General features: G+C 45.6%; 1 protein-coding gene across 2 annotated transcripts in view; it reads left to right on the forward strand.

Annotated features, from left to right (window-relative positions):
• Window positions 1–22762, forward strand: part of LIMD2 (LIM domain containing 2) — a 119678-nt gene that overhangs the window by 71266 nt on the left and 25650 nt on the right. The window contains exon 2 of one of the 2 annotated variants that reach the window (XM_086923812.1): window positions 2179–2223. The exons of the other annotated variant lie outside the window; for it this stretch is intronic. Within the exon in view, the coding sequence (XP_086779938.1) occupies window positions 2179–2223 (45 nt within the window). The remainder of the gene's footprint in view (window positions 1–2178; window positions 2224–22762) is intronic. 2 annotated transcript variants of the gene reach the window in all.

The raw sequence follows: 22762 nt of genomic DNA on the forward strand, positions 1-22762 counted from the left end.
ACAACAGTGATTTTATTTGAATAACTAGAATTGAAAATGCTTCAATTCTGAAAAAATGAAACTGTGAAATAGAGGTTACTGAGTTCTGTGGAAAGGGTAGTGATGTTGACAATGTCAGAATCACTCCTGCTCTCCCCTTCGCACAGCTTTTCTCTGTAGCCTCTCTTTCAGGCACATTTTCTCCCCACATAATTCTAAAATGCTTCATGTGCCGATGTCACACGTCATCTCTTTCCTCCTATGCACCCTCTTTTCACTATCTCCTGCATGCACTCCCTTGCATTTCTTTCATTTCACCATCTCCCCCCCCACACACACACTTCACACCCACTCACCCGTAAGCATTGCATTTTCTTTTACTTTCGCACTGTACATAATTGGACGTCTGTGTACCTCTTTCACACACACTTTTGCCTAGAATCACAGTTACAGTTGGAAATTCGTGATCACTGCTCTGTGCGATCTGCAGAGAGGCCAAGGACTGGATGTGAATATATTATCAAGCCCCACTGACAGACATTACCTTTTGCCTCAACTCCAGAGCTCTCAAACGTGTTCAAAGTGCTCATGTCACTTTCGCTGAGAGTGCAGTTATGGAAGAAAATCGTTCAACTGGTTTTTGTGAAATCCACTGCAACCGTTCACAGAACTGTTTATAGAAAATATAACCGTCAGGGACATAGAGTAAAATCTTGATGGAAGAAGATCTGAAGAATTTTAATATATATAAAAAGTACAAATAAAATACATCGTTATAAACACCCACTCACAACCTAACTCACACAGACACTTACAGTTTTCACAGTATGTGCTGTTAAATAGCAATATGGTGTGTGAAAAGAAAACTACAAAAAACAACATTCTGGAATAAAAGCAAGCAGCCTAGGAAAATAAATTAAGTTAAACGTGAAGTGTAACCAGTAGCTACCCCGCTGACATGGGTGGGGTGTCTAAAAGGTCTGTGCAGCCCTTTTTCAGAAATCTGTCTATGTTTTTCCCTATAACGTTATGAACAGAATATAGGGTCCTGTATGGACCTGTTGCAACAACATTATCCCTGGAGCGACCTGCCCCAATAAAACCCTGGTTATAGTATGTTTTCATACAGAGGTGATACCTGTGAATCAAAGACAGGTATCCGTAACCAGCATTTCGATGGTAGTTGCTTTCCAAATTTCCAAAATGAACTGCACTACTCAGTTTATCACCAGTGGGTACCATGAACCCATAAATCCGATGCATGTCTGTTACCCCCAGCCCAGGAGAACCTTTAGAGGTGGGGGTCGAGGCTTGGCATGGATATGTTCCTGTGTGAGGTACACCGGAAAGAAAGATCACGGTTTGGAAAAATACATTCTAAAAATCTGACAGCTGTGTTCAGAATGTTGTATCGGTCTTGGCGTATGGGTTAGGGAGATTTGGTTGGCAGTAATAGATTCGTTAGGTCTTATAGGTTAATAAATGTATACTTTTCAAACTTTCCATATAGTGTCGGATTTAATATCTATCACCAGATAAAAAGTGCACTATAAACAGTAATTCTGCCTCACTTTAGTGATCTGCACTAACATCATACACCTGATTGTGCAGACTGCATTACCGAGTGAAACCAACATGATCGGTATTGATGGATTCCAGGCATTTTAGTGTAATTTTTTGGGATAATGTTTAAGGAATTATGTCTGTTCCTTTGTTAAATGCAACAAAATATTGATCAAATCTTTTATAAAAATGAAAATATTTCCTCATTTTTCAAAAATGTTCTGGCTGTAATGATATTGTGTAGGATTTATACCAATGCGTAGCTCGGAATGTGCTGAAATAAAGACGTTGTTTGTACGGGTACATACAGAGACTAAAGGGGTATATATGTTTAAACAAACAAATATTAAGGCACTTGGAAATTGTGTTTCGAATAAGCAAGTTCGCAAAGCAGGGGTTTGTAGTCTCTAAACATAAAATGAATGACCCTGATGAGCATGTAGCACGTGGGGCTATTCTACATTTTCCCTGTCCAGGATGCCTCACAGTGGTACCAGGACAGGGAAAATTAGACACGCTTCGGCTCTCCAGGACGCACTTGATGAGACCCAAAGCATTTATACCAAAATGTGCTTCATTCAAAATCAATTTATATAATTTAAAATTGATTTTCTATCCCTCTGTTTCCCCAATCAGGAGGTGAAGAATAACTCTGTGGCAAGTGCAGTCCAACGCTCAAAGGTAAGCAACCTACAAATCCGAGGTCCCCCTCCCCCAGCAGGCATCAGCATGGCTTAGAACAGGAGCATCATGACCCCCCCCCCTCCCCCCCCCCCCCCCACACACTTTAGTAGCTTGGGCAGGTGCCACCAGGCAGTGTGTCTGATATAAAACCTTCAAAATGTTCTTTATGTATATTTTAATCAGAGGCACTGGCGGGAAAAGCGTGATGGAGCTGTGGGGCAGGGAAAAATGTAACACGAGAGAGCAAAATGAAAGAAAGAAGGAAGGATGAATGAGCGGATGGAGAGATGGATGGATGAAAGGGTAGATAGAAAGGTGGCTGGAGGATTCAAGGAATGGATGGGTGGATGCGAATGATAGAGAGAATTATGTAACGGTGGAAAGATAGGTAGAAGTAAGGAGGGTGGATGGATGGAGAGAAGCAAGCATGATGGATGGATGGAGAGAAGTAAGGACGATAGGTAGGTGTGAGAAGTAAGGATGATGGACTGATGGAGAAAGGTAGGAATGGATAGAAGGATGGACGACTGGAGAGAAGTGGGGATGGTTGGAGGGGTAGATGAGGAGAAGGAAGGGCGGAGAGAAGGATGATGGATGGATGGAGAAAGACTGATGGGTGGATGAACGGAATGATCGATGTTTGAAGGATGGATGGAAGAGAGATGGAAAGAAGAACAGGATGGATAGATGGGTGAATGAGCAAATTCACTGAGAATGCAGATGTAAAAGCCACAGTGTTTTCAGAATTTCCTCAGGGAAGCACTAAACGAGTGTCCACTACACTCACCTCACTCACTTAGTTGCATTCGAGAAAGGGTTCAAAGTGGGTGCATTTTATTTCCCTAGAAACTCCCTTGGCTCGGATCACTCAGAAGAAAGGCTTCAAGCAAGACAAACTGTAGCTGTGTTACTATAGATTGTCAATTTAATTCAGTCATATATTTGTATCATCCCATCTCATGCAAGACCAAGATGAATCTGTACCCTACACACAGTGCCAAAAGTAGTCTTTCTCTGGATTTAAAGCATAGTACGAAAGTGATCAGTTCGAGGCATGTGGGCTGCTAAATTCATATCTTAGCATTAGATCGCCACCTAGTGTTGGGTCCGGATGATCGCACATTGTTGTCCTGGAAGAGTCTTCGAAGTATCCTGAGATGGGTGGCTCCTCCCCTGGACTACAGTGCGCATGGGCATCGGCTCCATCCCCAGATTGTTTTTTTCCGCCATTGGGTTCGGATGCGGTCTCGACGTCTCTCCGTCGGAACCGAAAAAACATTTCTACAGGCCAAAAGGCTTTGGGTTCTTTACGTCGGTATTGTTTGCGTACGGTCTCGAATTCTTCCGTCTCTCGGAGCCGGAATCAGCGGAGTTTTTCCAACTCTTTGGACATCGAGGCCTTCTCATCGCGACTCGACACCAAGTTCCCAACATGGAGCGGAGTCCGTTTAAGCTGTGTCCGCTCTGTGGGTCCAAATACCCACATATAGACGTGCACCCGGTCTGTAATAAATGCCTTTCGCCAGACCATGACGAAGGAAGTTGCAGGGCCTGTGCGAGTTTCAGGTCGAAGAAGACTCTCACGATTCGGCGCGCGGTGCGCCTGGTGGCCAAGCAGACGGCCCCGGATCCAGAAAACATCTTCGATGACCAAGAAGAGGAGGACCAGAGCCATCATCTTCAAATCTCCCCGCCTGAGACGGAGGTCGAGGCTGATCCGGAATATGACGACGACGGGGTCGTGGATCAAGGCCTTGAATACGTCGACGAGGTAGGGGACGACAATATGGTTTATGGGGCCGCGGAAGATAGCTCAGGGGACGAGCTATGCCCCGAAGTTGACGAACATCAGGAAAGGGTCGCGGGATCGCCTGTCGGCCTTACCCAAGACCCTGTAGCGCAAGCCTCGGCCCCGCCTGCTGGCCCGGCCACGGACATACTTGCTGCGCCGAGGGAATCGAAACCGAAACTGAAAGAAGCGGTCTCGACTACACCTAAAATGGCCGACCCGAAACTGAAAGCGAAAGTTAAGGACTCAATCGTCCCTAAGATGGCGGTCGTTACAGCAAAGTCGAGTAAACCGGCAGCCTCATCGACTCCGTCGACCTCCGGTCCGCAGAAGTCGAAGAAACACGGCGATTCCACAGGGTCGAAATCGGCGCCGGAGGAGAGATCCTCTAAAAAGGGTGGCACGCACAAGACAAGCGCGCCGGCGCCGGCAAAGCCAGCCAAAGCAAGCGACGCAGCCCCGGCTCCAACAGGAACATCGGCGCATCGCTCCAAGGACTCGAGGTCGGCGCCGTCCATCCCTCCAAAAGACCAACGGAACGTCGCATCCGAAGGCAAGGCCACCTCGTCGGTGCCAAAGACATCGGTCACCGACACATCTCTCGTTGCTCCTTCACTACAAAGAATTAGGGAGAAGGCTTTTTCTTCGTCGGCGCCAACGCCATCGACGCAAAAGGAGGCAGACGTGCCGGTCAAGCCCGCAAGTAAACTCCTCTTCCTTCTACCACCAAAAGTGGCGCCGAAGGCTTTTTCATCGAAATCGACGCCAAAGAAGTCGGAATCTTCTTCGGCAGGGGCATCTTCAGGTCATGTGCACGACCAAGAGGAGGATTCGGAGTGCTTCATAGATGCGGACACGGGGAAGTTAACCCTTTACAAAAGGAAAATCACTTCGCAGCCGGTGGAATCCTATGTCATCCCCCTAAAGAAGAAGAAGTACCAACATGACGCCTCAGGCCTCATGGAACCTATCCAGCCTCCTCCAAGAAGAAGCCCAACACCGTCTCCAGACCACTCTGAAAGTGAGGGCTATGCTGAGGATGAACAATATACATTCCCAGTCAATGAACCTGAGGCACAGCCAGATTCATATGATGTCATTGGGGACCAAGGCACCCAAGATATGGGACAAGACCCACAGACTTTCGGTACACGTGCATCCCCTACAGAGGATTCTGCAGGTTTTCATGCACTCATTGAGAGGGCAGCTGCTAACCATGATGTGGACATGCATGCTGACCCAGTGGAGGAAGACTTTCTGTTCGACACTTTTTCGGTTTCGGAAAAAACTGTCAAGACACTGCCCATGCTTAAAGGGGTCCTCAAGCATGCTGCGGACATCTTTAAGGAACCTACCAGGGCAAGGGTGGTCAACCCACGTATTGAAAAAAAGTACAGACCAGCGCCTGCGGACCCTGCGTACATTCGAGGACAGTTGCCGCTTGACTCCCTGGTGGTCGCAAACGCAAGAAAAAGGGCCAACTCCCAATCAACGGGTGAAGCTCCTCCCCCGGATAAGGAGTCCAAAGTGCTAGAGGCAGGAGGCAAAAGAGTGGCTGCGCAGGCTGCCAATTTCTGGCGTATTGCAAATACACAGGCACTACTGGCACGTTATGATAGATCACATTACGACACACTAGAGCAGATTGTCGAACACCTGCCTCCACAGTTTCAAGAGGGCACCAAAATGATTATTCGAGAAGGACAACTAATCTCCAACGCGGCCATAAAGTGTGCACTTGATGTCGCGGACACGGCCGCTAGGGCCATTAATACCAGTGTGATGCTCAGAAGACAGGCGTGGCTCCGCATATCGGGGTTCAAACCTGACATTCAAACAACCATACTTAATCAACCAGTCAATCCGGAGAGACTGTTTGGTCCAGATGTTGACACCACCCTGGAAAAAATTAAAAAAGATACTGAAACTGCTAAATCTATGGGGGCCCTGCAATCACAGCAGTTTCGTGGCAATAATTTTCGTCGCTCAGGTGCCCGTGGAATCACCAGAGGACAGATGGGTCACCAATCACAGTTCCCTAGAGGTGGAGCACAATCCTCGTACCCCAAACAAAACAAGAGGGGCTACAGGGGAAACAGCAACAAGGGACGCGGCAAAGGAGGCAACAATTCACGCTCCTCTGCCCCAAGCAGCCAGTGACTCGCTGTCACTGCCCCCCGACCACTTAACACCCGTCGGGGGGAGAATACAGCAGTTCCTGCCCGTCTGGATCAACATCACCACAGACAGGTGGGTGCGACAGCTCATCCAGTACGGTTATTGTCTAGAGTTAAAATCCACTCCACCCAACATTCCGCCAAGGCAAAGACCTATGTCCGCAGAGCACTTGCACTTATTGCAGCAGGAAGTGTTGGTGATGCTGCAAAAAGGGGCAATCGAGCTCGTGCCAGTGGGAGAGGAGGGCACAGGGGTATATTCCCTGTACTTCCTCATTCCAAAGAAGGACGGATCTCTCAGACCAATTCTGGATCTCCGTCCCCTCAATCTGTACATACTGTCAGAGCATTTCCATATGCTTACACTGCAACAGATTCTTCCTATGTTAAACAAAGGAGACTTCTTAGCAACCTTAGATCTCAAGGATGCTTATTTCCACATTCCGCTACATCCGTCCCACAGGAAGTACCTCAGGTTCACTATCCAGGGCACGCATTATCAGTTCAAAGTCCTACCCTTCGGAGTCACAACTGCCCCAAGGGTGTTTACCAAGTGTCTGGCGACAGTAGCAGCGCACCTCAGGAGGCAGAACATCCATGTCTACCCCTACCTCGACGACTGGCTCGTTCAAGCCAGGTCGGAACAGCAGTGCGCCGCGGACATGTCAACTACCATTCACCTCCTTCACGACCTAGGTTTCTCGCTAAATTACCCAAAGTCACACCTTCAGCCGGCACATGTCCGACAGTTTCTGGGTGCGACAATCAATACCCTGACGGCCAAGGCGCAACCAAACCAGGTCAGGATAGACGGCATGCAGTCTTTAATCCACAAGTTCAGGCCGGGACACTCACTTCCAGCAAGAGTGTTCATGCAGTTGATAGGCATGATGGCCTCCTGCATCTTCATAGTCCCTCACGCACGGTTGCATATGCGCCCGCTCCAGGAGTGTTTAGCAAATCAGTGGACACAGGCTCAGGGACAATTAACAGACCTAGTGTTGGTTACCAGTCGGGCATACACCTCTCTGCATTGGTGGACTCCACACAACCTTTGCAAGGGCCGACTGTTCCAGGAGCCAGTGCCACAGGTTATCCTGACAACGGACGCATCCCTCCAGGGATGGGGTGCTCATCTGCTCACTTACACGGTGCAGGGGCTATGGACGACGCAGCAACAGAAGATGCACATCAACTATCTAGAACTGATGGCGATCTTCATGGCACTCAAGTCCTTCATTGTACATCTCTGCAACAAGGTGGTGTTAGTCCGGACGGACAACATGACCGCGATGTACTACATCCAAAAACAGGGGGGCACCCACTCGCCACAGCTGTCTCACCTGGCTCAGAGCATGTGGAAGTGGGCCATTCAGAGGAACATCTTCCTCATGGCAGAACACCTCCCAGGGAAGGACAATCAGATGGCGGATCTGCTCAGCAGATACAGCCATCAAATGCACGAGTGGGAGATACATCCATCGGTACTCCAGCCGTACTTCCAAAGGTGGGGTCGTCCAGACATAGATCTGTTCGCCACAAGGGAAAACGCAAAATGCCAAAGCTTCGCCGCCAGGTTCCCACACCCCCAATCGCAGGGCAATGCGATATGGATGAACTGGTCAGGCAAATTTGCTTACGCTTTTCCCCCGACACCTCTGATACCACTGGTGGCGAGAAAACTAAGGCAACACTCGATGACACTCATCCTAGTTGGTCCAACGTGGGAGCGCCAGGCCTGGTACACCACGTTCCTCGAACTCTCAGTGGTGCCGCATCAAAGACTGCGCCTCACGCCCAGACTTCTGACGCAGAACCATGGAGAAATTCAGCATCCAGATCCGCAACAGCTCAACCTAGCGATCTGGCTCCTGAAATCTTAGAGTTTGGATACCTCAACCTACCTCCTGAATGCATGAACATCATCAAGGAGGCGAGGAAGCCCTCAACACGAGCAGGCTATGCCGCGAAATGGAAGCGGTTTGTCATTTACTGTGCGGACAATGACATAAACCCGCTAGATGCATCTATCCCTAACATCATTTGCTATCTGTTACACCTTTATAAGTGCAAACTAGCGTTCACTTCTATTCGAATACATCTATCCGCCATCGCAGCTTACCTTCAAAATAGGCAGCATCTCTCGGTCTTCAGGGTGCCTGCCATTAAAGCGTTTCTTGAAGGTCTGAAGCGAGTCATTCCCCCAAGAACACCGCCAGCTCCGGTTTGGAACCTCAATGTGGTCCTCACCAGACTGATGGGACCACCATTTGAGCCACTGCACTCGTGTGAACTGCAATTCCTAACGTGGAAAGTTGCTTTCCTAATTGCTATTACGTCACTAAGGCGTGTTAGTGAGCTGCAAGCACTCACAATACAAGAGCCTTTCATTCAAATTCATCCAAATAGGGTAGTGCTACGTACTAACCCCAAATTCCTTCCAAAGGTGGTGTCACACTTTCATCTCAACCAAACTATCGATTTGCCAGCATTCTTCCAGAATCCACAAACAGTGGCGGAAAGAATGCTCCATACGTTAGACGTGCGGAGGGCACTGATGTACTACATAGACAGGACACAACACTTTAGGAAGACGAAACAACTCTTTGTTGCCTTCTCACCACAACACAAAGGCAACCCGATCTCCAAAGCTGGAATAGCCAGATGGATTGTTAAGTGCATTCAAATCTGTTATCAAAAAGCCAAGCGCACTTTAACAATACCCCCAAAGGCACACTCCACACGCAAGTTGGGGGCATCCATGGCTTTCCTAGGTAACATTCCTCTAGAGGACATTTGCAGAGCAGCCACGTGGATTACACCACATACCTTTACAAAACATTACTGTGTTGATGTACATTCCAAACAGCAAGCGGCTGTAGGACAGGCTGTTCTCAAAACACTTTTTCAGGTTTCTGCAGCTGGCACAGGCAACCGCCGCTAATGGAGGGACTGCTATGTATTCTATGCTAAGATATGAATTTAGCAGCCCACATGCCTCGAACTGAATATGCTACTTACCAGTATGCATCTGTTCTTGGCATGTAGGGCTGCTAACATTCATATCGCCCACCCTCCTCCCCGGTGCCTGTCGCAGCTGCAGATATACTATTGTATTCAATCATTAGCATGGACATCCTTTACACTTTTCACTCCATCCTCTGCCACAATGGCGAAAAACAATCTGGGGATGGAGCCGATGCCCATGCGCACTGTAGTCCAGGGGAGGAGCCACCCATCTCAGGATACTTCGAAGACTCTTCCAGGACAACAATGTGCGATCATCCGGACCCAACACTAGGTGGCGATCTAATGCTAAGATATGAATGTTAGCAGCCCTACATGCCAAGAACAGATGCATACTGGTAAGTAGCATATTCATTTTCACCCACTACATTTAATACCTCACACTAAGTCACTATCTATCAACGGGCAGAGAATTTTCTGAATAAAAACATATAGAACTGCTGATGGCTAGCTATAAGAACACATGAATGCTATACTAAGGGCTTTAGTAAAGAGCTGTATCGATGCGATGAACAATGGGGAGCAGCATACTTTTTGTCTGTGTGTAGTCCCTATTCCCGATACATTTAACTTATGTTTTCTCCTTACAATTTCTGATACACATGTCACTGGCTACTTACACCACCTGATTTATACTGCTGGTGCTGCCTCCTCCCTATTCCCAGGGCATTTTATTGCTTCTTTCTCTTTACTGTTCCCAGACATCAGCTTGTCAGTTTATAGAAATCATCAATCCCATCATGCTATATAATACAGCCTTTCATTTTGGAAAAATAAACTACATTCCCAAAAGAAAACGTTATGATTTTCATGAATAGATACCCGTTTGTCCTGCAATACCAGCATGCCCAAGCAACACCATATCTTGCCAGAAATGCTCTTCTTACGCCAAGAATTATAACTGTTAGGCAGGACAAGCATTATACCAGGGTTGGGCACCCCTATGCCATGGATGCCCATATAATAAGTATTCTCCCCCACAGCTAGCAATGCATCAAGGGTGAGCACTATTGTGCAATGGATGCCCACAATATGCCAAGAACGGCCAACAATAATCACAGAGTAGGCACTATCATGCCATGGATGCCCTAGTATGCCAAGAATTATCACCATTATGCCAGAGTCATCATTTCATAGTGGTGGGCACAATCATGCAATGGATGGCATTAATTTGCCACAAATTATCACTTTTTTGCAAGGACCAGTATTATATGAGGGACGGGTACCATCGTGGATGCCTACAGTGAGCTTAGAATGACACTAATATGCTAAGGGTGCGCATCATTATACCATGGATGCTTACAATACCGGATCAATTGCCAAACGTATGGTACATCCAGAACTAACCTAGAGGTAAACTCCGTCATGCTGTAGATCCCTCAGTATGCCAAGAAGTACCACACTTATGCCACGGTGTGCATTACATGGATGGTCAAAAATTCCAAGAATTAACACCAGCATTTTACAGCCTGCTTTATATTTGGCATGGGTACTATCTGTCAGTCAGTCAAAGTTCTTTATTGCGATAACTTAATATCATACAAAGACAATGGCATAAAAATACAGACAACAAGTAGCATGAATAAAAAAGCAGTTAAAAACAGTTAAAAACAGTTAGAACATTAAAAAAGAGCATTTCAGATAAAAATCAATGTACCATATTGCAAATCATTAAGACTTTGTAATTGCGTGGTATTAAAGTGCATTAATAATAAAGTGCATAATAAAGTGCAATATCCCAAGGGATGATCCCCACATAAACATTCTACTATGGTAACTACAAGACCTGACACACTGTGATCTAAAATTCATTAACCTGAAATTGCCATCAGCCCGACTAGTTAATAAACAGGTCTGCACTCTTGAGTCTGGTATTCCTGCTTCTTATTGCTCTTACCAGGAAATTTGCCACGAAAAACATGATCCTGGGAGTTTGCAGCATTTGTAAGTAAATAAGAGCAGGTCGAACCAGAATAAATCCCGCTTCCTACAGTATAGGAACGAGAAACTGTCTCCGGGCATCATTATAATAGCTACAGAACATTATGAAGTGCATTGTGCTCTGTTCTGAAAAAAGATCACAAGGACATGGCGGGGCCTTTTCAGGGGTACTCCACTCAGAGTAAAAACCCAAGTTAAAATGAATTAGATTGAGTCTAAAACGGGTTAAAATGAACCTATGATAAGGGTTAGTCACCATATTGAGGTAGTTGTCAGGACCACTAGGTATAGCCAGCAAGAGGCTGGCCCTAACACAGGGTTTCTTTAGCTCGACTTCCTCCCTCTTTAAGGAAAGAAGGTCCTTCATGGCAGCCTTGGTGAGGACAACGTCATTGGATGTTATGGAGTCAGTGGCTGTGTATAATTCAGGCCTCCCCAACCTACAAAAACTGTCCTTGATGTACTTTAACCATCCAATCCTGTGTGCATTGTCCAGGGTCAAACAGTCCCTTATTATGGAATGGTTTAGGGGAATTTCAGGATTTAGCCACAACTTGAGCCATGCGATTAATGGGGCTATTCTAACCAAATCGCTAATGAAGCCTTCTCCTAGCTCCTGGTGGACAGTGTAAGAAGGGGTTGACTGCGGAACGCTTAAAACTGATCTAAAAAATCTGTTTTCCGCGGTCTGAATGGGATCAACTCTTTTATACCCCCAAAGGGAGCTCCCATATGAAGCTACAGAGATACATTTGGCTTTGTATATTTTGCTAATAGCTTCAAAAGGCCTGCCCCCTAGTCTTTTTGAGAAGCCATGAAGGGCCGCGGAAGTTCTAGCCAGTGTAGCTACTCTACTTTTTACATGAGGGCCCCAGCTACCTTTCTCATCAAAGGTGATCCCCAGGTAGGGAAAAGTAGTAACCCGAACAAGTTTTTCCCTTCCGCAGAAAAAAGTTTTGTGAAGGGATTTCCTTGAAGCCTGACCCATAAACATGACCTGGGATTTTTTTGCATTAATTTTCAGGTCTAAGGAACCCATAAAGGATTCGAAAGCATCCATCAGCCGTTGTAGCCCCACTCCTGTTCGCGCCAGAAGCACCGCGTCATCCGCGTACAGGAGAACTGGAATACCCTGTTCCCCTGCACGTGGAATATCGCAAGTGACCCCTCTTAGAGCGGGCTCTAAGGCATTCACATACAACGTGAACAGTAAAGGTGCCAAGATGCATCCCTGACGGACACCTCTTTAAGAAGCAAACACTTCAGTGCATCTTCCATCAGTGGAGACTCTAACTTTAGCAGACAGGCCAGAATGAAGGTCGGACAGTAAGTTGACTATAGATCTGTCCAGACCCATCTCAACCAGTTTACCGCAGAGCTTGGATCTGTTGACCATATCAAATGCAGAGGATAGGTCCATGAACCCTAGGTACATGGACCCATCCTTAGCTCTGGTGTATTTCTCAATCAGTAGGTGGAGGTTGAGGCACTGGTCCAGGGTGCTTCTCTTGGGTCTGAACCCGTATTGCACATTGCTCAAGATGTTATTCTCGGTGGCCCGTATATTCAGTTTTGCTAATAGGGCTCTCCCTAAGATCTTGACTGAGGAGTCTATCAATGAAATGGGCCTATAGCATGCAGGGTCCTGCCTATTGCCTTTTTTAAAAACCGGGATAATAGTTGAAGTTTTCCAGGACTCCGGAATGTTGTCACGGTTTAAGGCGTTAAAAACCCTGCAAAGCAGTCTTGACCAGAAGTTGGGGAAGCATTTAAAGGCATCAGCCGGAACACCATCCGGTCCCGGTGCCTTTTTTGTCAGAGTGCGACTAATAGCGTCTAAAATATCCTCAACTTCAAAGTGCAGGTGGTTACCCAATATAATGGTAGACTCTTCATGAGCACTATTCTTGGCTAGAGACTGGCCTGAGTATATGTCTCTAAAGTGTTGGATCCTGTCCTGATCTGGGATATTTGCTTCCAGGGGGGAGTTATCCTCGCCTGTAAGAAGGGGTTGATTAACAATTCTCCAGAACTCCCCACTATTTTTTAATATGGCTGGGTCTGTAAGTTGCGCCCAAGCTTCGTTTTTAAGCTCTTTCTTTCTGGCTGCAATAGCTTTTTTGTATAGGGCCCTACTAATCCTAATAAGGTCGCGATCCTTTGGATCGGATTTAAGGGCGTTAAGCAGCGCAGAATGTGCTAGGGAACAACTGTGATCAAACCATCTTTTAAGAGGTTTGGTCTTGGTCTTACTGATCACAGAGAGCCTACCGTTTATCTTACAGCATATATTAGTGAATGCGAGAATAACATCCCCATCATTAGCATCATTCGATAAGCAAACCCCAACCTCTTCCTCAGCCTCTAACAAAACTTCCTGAATGAACGGTTCTGGGGTTATACTATCCCATTTAAGTCTGCGTCTTTGGTCCTTAACTTTGAGTGGTCCATCCATAAAAGTTGAACCATGGATGCGTCCTAATAGTTCACCCTCTCCTATGTCCAGAGAAACTGGGTTGTGGTCACTAAAAGCAGATATCACAGTTCTATACATAAAAACATTGGATAAAAAACATGCAGAGATAAAAATGTAATCAATGATAGAGCCATTGTCTGAGCCCTTAAAAGTAGGGGCCCTGACCTCCCCCTCCCCACAACTAGATTCATATAGGTTCCATCTAGCAAGGAAATTTTCTAGACAGTCCCCCTGCTTGTTGTGCGCCAGATGAACCATTGCACTGTTCGGGGGGGAGTCTACGTCATCACAAACACATGATAGTAAACAAGGATGTATATTAAAATCCCCTAAAAAAATAATTTCAAATACATTAACATCCTCACTGTAGACTGACAGGAAATCATCCAATCTACCGAGACTATATGACGTACAATCGGCAGCATTGGAGTTATAAAAATTAATAAACAAAATATTAGGAGACTCAGCACGGGACAATTCAACGATAAGGCAATGTTCTGAACCTGAGGCTAGTAACTTGAGACATCCCTTAATATCAAGTTTAAACAGGCTAATCAGGCCCCCCTTAGCCCTTCCTGCTGAGCTAGCCACAGCAGGAATACTAAAGTAGCTAAAGCCATCAAGAGAAAAGGTATTGTTAGTGTCCCAGGTTTCCTGAATGGCGATAATGTCGTACTTGGATATAAAGTTTAACCAAGTTGCATTATCTGCCTTTGTCTTAATGCCGGCAATATTCCAGGTAAGGATGCTAAAAACAGGCACATTGGACCTAGGCTTTACAGGTTGTTCTGACTGAAGTCAATCATTGTGGTCTAAAAATGAAAGGGGTGCAAAGCGGTTGGACAATAAGAGGGGTTGAGCAAATGGATTCTGAAACCCTTGGGGAATGGATTCTGAAACCCTATCTGGCCTTTGATGCTCATATTATGCCAAGAATTACCAGCATTAAGTCATAGACAGCATCATCATGCTACTGATGGCCTCTTTATGCCAGTGCCAATGTTATACTTGAAGTAGGCATTATCATGCTTTAGATGCCCACGAAATACCAACAATTACTATCAATACGCAGTGGACAATGTTAAAGTAGGGACCGGTATCTCTGGCACGCATGCATGCACAAACACAAGCAATCTAGACTTGTTTTCCTACTTACCTTGATGCGATGCATCCCTTTTGGGTTCATACACCCATCATGCCTTGGCTCACTAGTGTATCTCTTCCTGCTGGTTCCTGGTTGTACTATTCCATGCCCTGTACACACACTAATCATCAATTGTCTTAAGTCAATTATCTGGGGCTTCAGTTGCATAGTGACTTACTATTTTACATGCCCTGCATTGTCAATCACACTGTGGGTGGAGCAGGGCCTGTCAGTGTTATATCAGTGATATCCATCACTGTGCTGGAGAGTTGCAGGCTGAGACTTTAGAGCCCAGATTTCTAACAGAGGACCAGTGAATCTGGTTCTAAACATCACGATGCAAGAATGATGGACCTATCATGGCCCGTCTTTTTCCCATTACTTTGGGTACCCTCAGAGAAAAGTGAAAGGTGAGGCACTGATCGAACGCCAATACTGATGAGCCGTTCCTATATTCACTCATATACACACACACACCTGCTGCAAGTCACTCGCACACTCACAGTCTCAATCACCAGTCTTCCTCATCTCTTTTCCTTCTCAGTAGAGACTTAAACTTCTGCATTTTTTCCAAGAATTTAACCTATGGCCCCCGTTGCAGCCTGTCCCAACAAACCTTAGAATGAACAAGTGAAAAAGCAACAGAAAGATGAAGGATGCCCTTGCACTTACACAAGCAGTTTTAGTCCTTCATATTTTTCAGAAAATCTTGACTTCAGCATCAATTCTCCAGGTATTATGTGGGGCTGTCCCATTTTTCATGGCTTTGTCCTACACTCCACACGGAGTCTATGCTGGAGATGGGAAATATGTCTCACACCCTTCTCTCTCCTTGTGAGAATGATCCACTGTCTCTCTGGCTTGAAAAGAACATTTCTGCAGACTGTTTTCGTGTCAGTATTTTGTCATGACAACATTATTAATGAGGAAATTCCATCCCACTCTGCTGCACATGTCTCCAAATGTCAGCTGCAAGTGTAGAGAGCCTGGCAGGGTATGGCTGTTTCAGCTTGCCTCTGAGTAAGTCAGACTTGGCCTCAGGCTCCACCTTTAAGTTTCACAAAGGGACACTGCTGCTGAGCAGATGTCTTTTTTGAAGCATTGTGGTTGCATATCCTGCTCGCTTAGTATTGCAAGTAGAAAAGTAAGGCTACTTGCGGCAGTCGCATGTATGTGAAGGACGCTACTTCTTTCTTTTGCACAAAATGCAAAAAAGCTAACATAAAATGTGGTTTGGTTTCATGAGGGGTGGGGAGGCTCCTATTCATGTGTCATATACTTAGGAACTGTTCTTTAATCATTGTTCTCTTATCTTGTCAGTGGTGCTAACTACAGAGCAGCCTGTGCATCACTGCCTATAAATCCCACTATTTTATGTTTTAAACTTCAACTGCTATATTATCATTACATCCAAGTAAAGGTGATGACTTGTTTATGTTATGCTCTAACTTTAATCTTATTAAACTGAAGCTTAGAGGCCTATTATTGACAGGTTAACGGTTGCCACAGTTTTGTACAGCTGCCTATCAGACACTTTTCAGATGTGACATCTTCATCCACTCCTGGCTTTTAGCCCACATCACTTTACATGCTAGGATATCCCCTACCTAAGGATACTAAAAATAAAACCTCAAGTTCGAGTATGTAAAATGTTGCTGGTTAAAAGCCAGGAATGGCTGAAGCATCCAGAGAATTGCTTGCGCACTCACATGTGACATAGAGAGGGCACTTGGGAACTATGGTTTAAAGTGCATTTTCCTCATTTTTCATTGTTTAATCAAATGTTTTTAATTACTTTTAAAACATTGATTTCATGTTATGTGTCCATATTAGTTGACAACATCACAGCAGCTGCCTTATCTAATTTATCTCTGAATGACTCTGAGCACTTGAGTCAGCCATAGACTCATGAAGTCTCAATGGAACCAGAATCGCGTGGATAGGAAACCTCACAGACTCTTTTGGCATGCTTCAGAATAAGTAACCTTCCTCGTCCTGGTAAGGTAGTACTGCCAAGAGGCAAGTAATGAGGATGTATTAGTCCTACTACTCACTAGACAGTCCTCTCTTCTTGTTTAACACTAGCTGGGGTTCCCATATCTATAAAATATTTTTTGTTTGGTTACTTTATTAAGAATCCTCTCTCTGAGGAGGCTGAGTCCATCCAGGCAATACCATCTGAACAGGATGGGTTAAGGATACCTATGATGAAACATGCCAGAATAGAGTGGGTGAGGTTTCCTTTTACAGATAACACTGGTTCCCTTGGGGCTCCATTAGTCCGTGGCAAACACAGGTTTTTGCATTTATGAGATACTGTACTCAAAGGGAGGTCATGTGACTAATTGTTTGTTCCTCTCACTCTCCTTTGGGTAAATTAACCCCTCCCATGCTGGTGATGAACCCCAGCCGTCACACCCCGCGGTGGGCGTGTGCTGATGACGGCTGGGGTTCGTCACGGCCCGGCCCTGTTCTTTTGTTTACCGCACAGCGGTAAAATCGCGGCCGCAGCGAAGAGGTTAATGCCTCTTCTACATGTCTGCATCGTCCCTAGCTTAGCGAGCTCAGCGGTCCGACCGCTGTATTACGAGATGGGTGGATTGCTATTGCAGATAGCAGCTGAACTAGCTTCACCGCCAACACACTGCAGACCGCCAGGGTCGTGGTCGGGGAAAAGCAGCAGCTGCCTTAGGGTTGTACAGAGGAGTTTCATCGCCGTTTGTATTACGAGTTGGCTTTCCGACGAGTCGACTGCAGTGGTGGGACCGCCAGCTTCAAGTTGGTGGAAACTAAGTATTTGGGGTGTGTACTCACCCATTTCCCGTTATTTCGGTCAGAGTTCGAGGTGGATCCATTTCTTCAGGTCCCCACTTCACAGCAGCATCTTCACCCCAGGATTACGACCCTGTTTGCGGCTATATAGAGGGGAGCTTCTTTTTGCGCCATATACCCATTGCCTAGACTGCCCAAATATGGGCCATACTCCAGCAATGGGTAGATGATATTTTTCCACATGTATCATGCATATGTGTACATTTGACACATATGCAGTCCAAATGTTCATACAGGCATCGATACATATGGAAAACTAATCACCACCGCAAGATCTCCGCAACCACACCGCCAGCACCGTGGTAAACTTGTAAATACGGCACACTGTCAGCGCTGTGGTCTTCTGGCGGCCGCGGCATTCAGGCGATCGGACCGCCAAACTCATAATCATGCCCTAAGAGTAGATGCCTAAAACCAGACAGTAGAGTCGTCTCCTAATGCAGTCAAAAGGAACATCAACAAGGCACACTTTATGCATAAACTTTGTTGACCATAGGCAAAGTGTGAAGGAAGTTAAATTCAAAGTAGGCAGTGGGTTAGTCAACAAAATAGTGAATGGTCAAAGAAGTTGAGTGCAAATGTTTTGGACCATTAAGAGTGGAGAAGATGCATTGTGATCTGGCTGTACTCATTGATGGAAGAGTGTGGCATGTCATTGCTCAGTTGAAGAGTGGAAGAAAACGATGATGGTGCATGTGTGGATGATAGGTTTGAGTCGATGGGCAGCAAGTTTAGGGAGTGTAGTGAGGATGTATGGCCGTGGATTGTGGACAATGGTGTTGCGTTAAGCAGAATAGATCAATCCAGCAGAGCCCAGGATGATCTATTTCCGGAGGCTGACAGTAATGAGCAGGGGTTACAGAAATGTAATGCACCCTTTGCTATGAGGTGAAGATTTGTTCTCAAGATTAATAAACCACAAAATTAGACTATTATATTTGTGAATAAGGCATTCTTATGCATCACTTCCATCTCTGCCTTGTTATTTGCTAAATCAATTTTTGGTTTTAACCTCTATGTCAAAGTTAGTGTTTTAAGATATAGGTTGATTTAGCCTTAATGTTAAACTTAGATTTTGTTCAAGGGTGGGTGGTTGTTTAGTGTGACCTGGGTTGGACTAGGGTGGTATTATGAGTTATGTTCGATGTAAAGTTCTATGCTCAGGCATTTGGAGGTCCACCTGGAGAGTAGCTGCAGGTACCCCTATGGCTGCAACAAACATACTTACATCCAACCAATGTGTAGAGAATTATTTTACACATGTATTAACTATACCCGTTTAAACAAACCAATCTGACGAGTACGCTCTCCCTCTCAAAATGTCATGAGAAGACAAGTTGACAAACTACCTCTTTCGGCAAGAAACAAATCACAGCCTCAATAGGACTGTAACGCAGACTAAGCCATGCCAGCTAATCTGTCACCTTCACCTGTGGCATAGTGTGAGTTCCCTGCCTATAAGATGGCCTCTCTAGTGGACATCAACAAACCCAGGCATTGAAAGCCTATGATGGTGGGCGCTTATTGTCTGTGCTGCTCATCCTTTCTTTGTGACTCCTGCAGAGATCTGAGTTCCAGATGAAGTGCGCGCTGAGCCCTTCCTGTCAGTGAAGGACAGATTTAGCAAGGTCCACGAGAGAAGTGCACGGACCTTCCTCTCTGAAGGAAGATGTTCATGGCAAAGTTACGTTGCTAAACCTCGAGAAGAGATGCACTTGGCCGCCAACGAGTAGCAGCCTCCACCAGTGAGCCCTACAGAACACCTTACCATACTGTGCTCTCTGTACTTTCCATCCATGGCCTGCCCTCGCCACAATCCAGCAGCATGCCCCTTCTCTGAGTTATGCAAAGAGCCACCTTCACTTTGTCAACATTACTCCTCAGAAATAGGCATGAGACAAAGAAGGTCGATTTCGCCAGCCTTACTTGGCAATTTTATTTGCTTGTTTCCAGACCCGCATTACTGTTCCCAGAGCAGCTCTGGTCGCTAATTGGTTCCCCAGGGTTTGTAGGAGAGGCGGCTTTGAAGAGAAGGGTAGAAAGAACACACTGGATGTAGTAACTGGCAGTGTTTGCCGAAATAGATCTTATTTTAAAAACGTCTCAGTTCCCAACTGACATTATCAACACTGTGGTATAACTTCTGGTTGGTTAATTAAAAACGAAATTGCAGAGGAAGGTGCACGATTTGGGAAGGGAAGTGAGTCCAGAGATGCACATTAATAAAGACCCGTTCATTGCAGGCCTCATGTTTTTACTGTAAAGGTGGTTTCTATCCATGCAACTCCCGGGACATGTAAACAAGTAAACAGTACCAGTGTTACGCCTTCGGTGCTGTGAGGGCGGCATGGAAGGCAACAAAACAAGCAACACACAGATGATGTAATGTACATCCACTGGGTATTCAGCTACTCGTGAGGTGCCCAGTCACACTGCTGCCACACTGCTGTCTCCAGTTCAGAGCATGCATTAAAAAGCATAGTTAAAGCGTAGGCTTACGTCGTCATCAATCAACTAGAGAAACAGTACACTTTCAACGTTGCAATTACCTATAGCTGCATTGTCTACCTTAAAGCACCTGTAACTTCAACCTAACGAAATAATTCCTCTGTAAACCTTTGACTAATGTCCGCGCTATATAAATACGAATAAACAAATACATACACGGGAAATGCGAGAACACCTCCGTACGAGGTCCAGTGCTGCCATCTACAGGGCGTGCTTGTGTGTAACAAGAAGTAGTAGAAACTTAAAGACGATGATTGAAGCGAGAAATGTATTTCTTTTCTTGTGGGTGGGTGTCTGCAAAGCGCGGTGATGCAGCAGCAGTAACCAATCAGTACTTCATTTAAGCCCGTTGTTGCAGGTGGGGCCCACCGACGCTCATTTTTTGGGGATTGGTACTTACTTTTCCTCATCAGATTTTGACCAAGAGAGTACATTTTTTTTTTAATGGGGGGAAGAATGACGGAAAAACAGCGCTGAAGAAAGCAGGGATGTAAAAAGGATCCTGACAGAGTGAAAGGGCAGGAAGTGCCTGGTGGTGGATGAAAGAGACATGAGATGGAATCAAGACTATGCAGCCTGGGTCCCCAGCGCGCTGCCATTCAGTAGTGCTGCCTATGGGCTTCTGAGGAAAAGTTTATGCCCCCCCCCGCACGTATTAATTATTATCATTTTTTTTTACAACTTAAGCACTGTGATGTCTATCATTAGGACAGGGAAACACCTGTAAACGCACTAAATAAATAAAAGCTGTCTTCTTGCAAAGTTATTTGTGCTCACTGTGAAGACCCCCAGGCGCGCCCTACAGTTTGAAGACCTCTGGTTCCACACGTTAAGACATCTAACAAAAAAACGGGAAATTTGAAAACCCTGTACCATGCAAGAAACATGTTACCACATAGCATTCCTATTAAAGTTTTACATAAACATACAAAATAAAATGATGGGCGAAGTGTTGAACCTTTTCACTCACTCAACCCCAGTCACAGATCTGGGTTTAATCCTTGTTATTTTACTTGAAACGTCACCCCCGTTTGGACCCATAAAGAAAGGAAAGAAAGCAGCTGGGTCATAGATGACGGCACCACCAGGACCAGTCACTAGTTGTAGATGATATTGCCCACCTCAAATGATCTGCCGCTTGTAGACCATATATATAAATATGTGAAGTGATTGGATGAGAGGCAATATATAAACACAAGCAATTAGTACACAAGAGCACATCAATAAAAGCCGCTTGCAGATAGTCATTTCTGGTCTTTTTATTCTCAGATGTGCTTCATATGATAGAACCAGCCAACGCGTTTCGCCCAGTTTGGACCCAGCCATATGCAAAGCAGTCTTGGCCCTGCTCCCCATGGGAACAGTCCAGCCCGAACTGGCGGGTGAGGTCCTCCCTGGACTAGAAACAAGCATCCTGGGACCGGTTTTGGTGATCATCCCTCATCAGCCAGGGTAGTTTGAAATCAGTGGCGCAGCGTGCAAGGAACCCATGTCTGGGCATACCCTTCCCGCTTAGGATGCACATAGAAACATTACAAAATCCCTGATCTCTTAACTGGGGGTGAGTGGTTGAAAAGTTTCAGCACTCCAGCCATCATCTTGTTGTGTTTGCTAGGTGTAATACAAACATCTATGTGTTTACTTTTCCATCTAGCACTTTCTGCACTTGACATCTGTTTATTCTCCATGACACTCAGCACTATGAAACATGCTGAAATGACACACTGATGTGATTAATGTGTCTTCTTGCATGCCATAGCTGAGGAGTGGAGCCCAAATATATCACTGGGGAAGGACATTTACTTTGAAAGTACTTCCTCTCACGGGTGGGTCTTTCGTAACCTGCTGTATTGGTTTGTCTCCAGTGGTCTTTAGCCTCAACTACTGCACTTTTAAAAGTTATACGAACTGTATATAATTAGAGGAGATATTAACGATTCCTCACATGAAATGTTTCCACACATCGCAGCACTGAGGTGCGAAGACTTAAGTAAAGTGCATTTTTCAAATAGTCAAGGCACTGCTGAAAGTAATCCTTAAACTGCTGAACAGCACTCTCAATGAGTAGCCAGGCCTAAGATAACAGTAAGATGTTGTAAAGAACACGTTCAGCTGGAAATGTTTCTGTTTCAGTTATTAGGTTATTTTACTTTTTTGAATCTTAGGCAACCCAAGTTTGAAAACCATAACAGGAAACAGGCAACAACCCACAGGTCCAGAAGCCAATTATATGCTCCCTAACTTTACTTACAAACTGTTTCCGTTAAGTAATTGCTTCTCAGGTTCAGGTGAGCGCGAATCCCTTAACCCACCCATTGCTATTTTGGTCCCACAGATACCTGCTAACATCCGCTCTCATGCCTTATGCAGTCCCTTGCCCCATCGTCACCCTTCCCTTTGCTGCCTCTTCCTGAGCCGCCACCACTGCTCCTGCTACCACCTGTCGAGATCTATGCCCACCGCTGCCTGGCTCTCACCATCTTCATTTTTGCTCCATTGCTTACACCACCGCGCAAGCACACGCAACAGTGCAACCTATGACGCAAACGGTGAGTCCATACATCACAAGTACACACAGGGCCTTTCAAATGTATGGTGGAAGCTGAAGATACTTTGGTTAAAAAGGGAAGGGTTAATTGGAA

Source organism: Lissotriton vulgaris, chromosome 5 (genome assembly GCF_964263255.1).
Source record: "Lissotriton vulgaris chromosome 5, aLisVul1.2, whole genome shotgun sequence".
NCBI lineage: Eukaryota > Metazoa > Chordata > Amphibia > Caudata > Salamandridae > Lissotriton > Lissotriton vulgaris.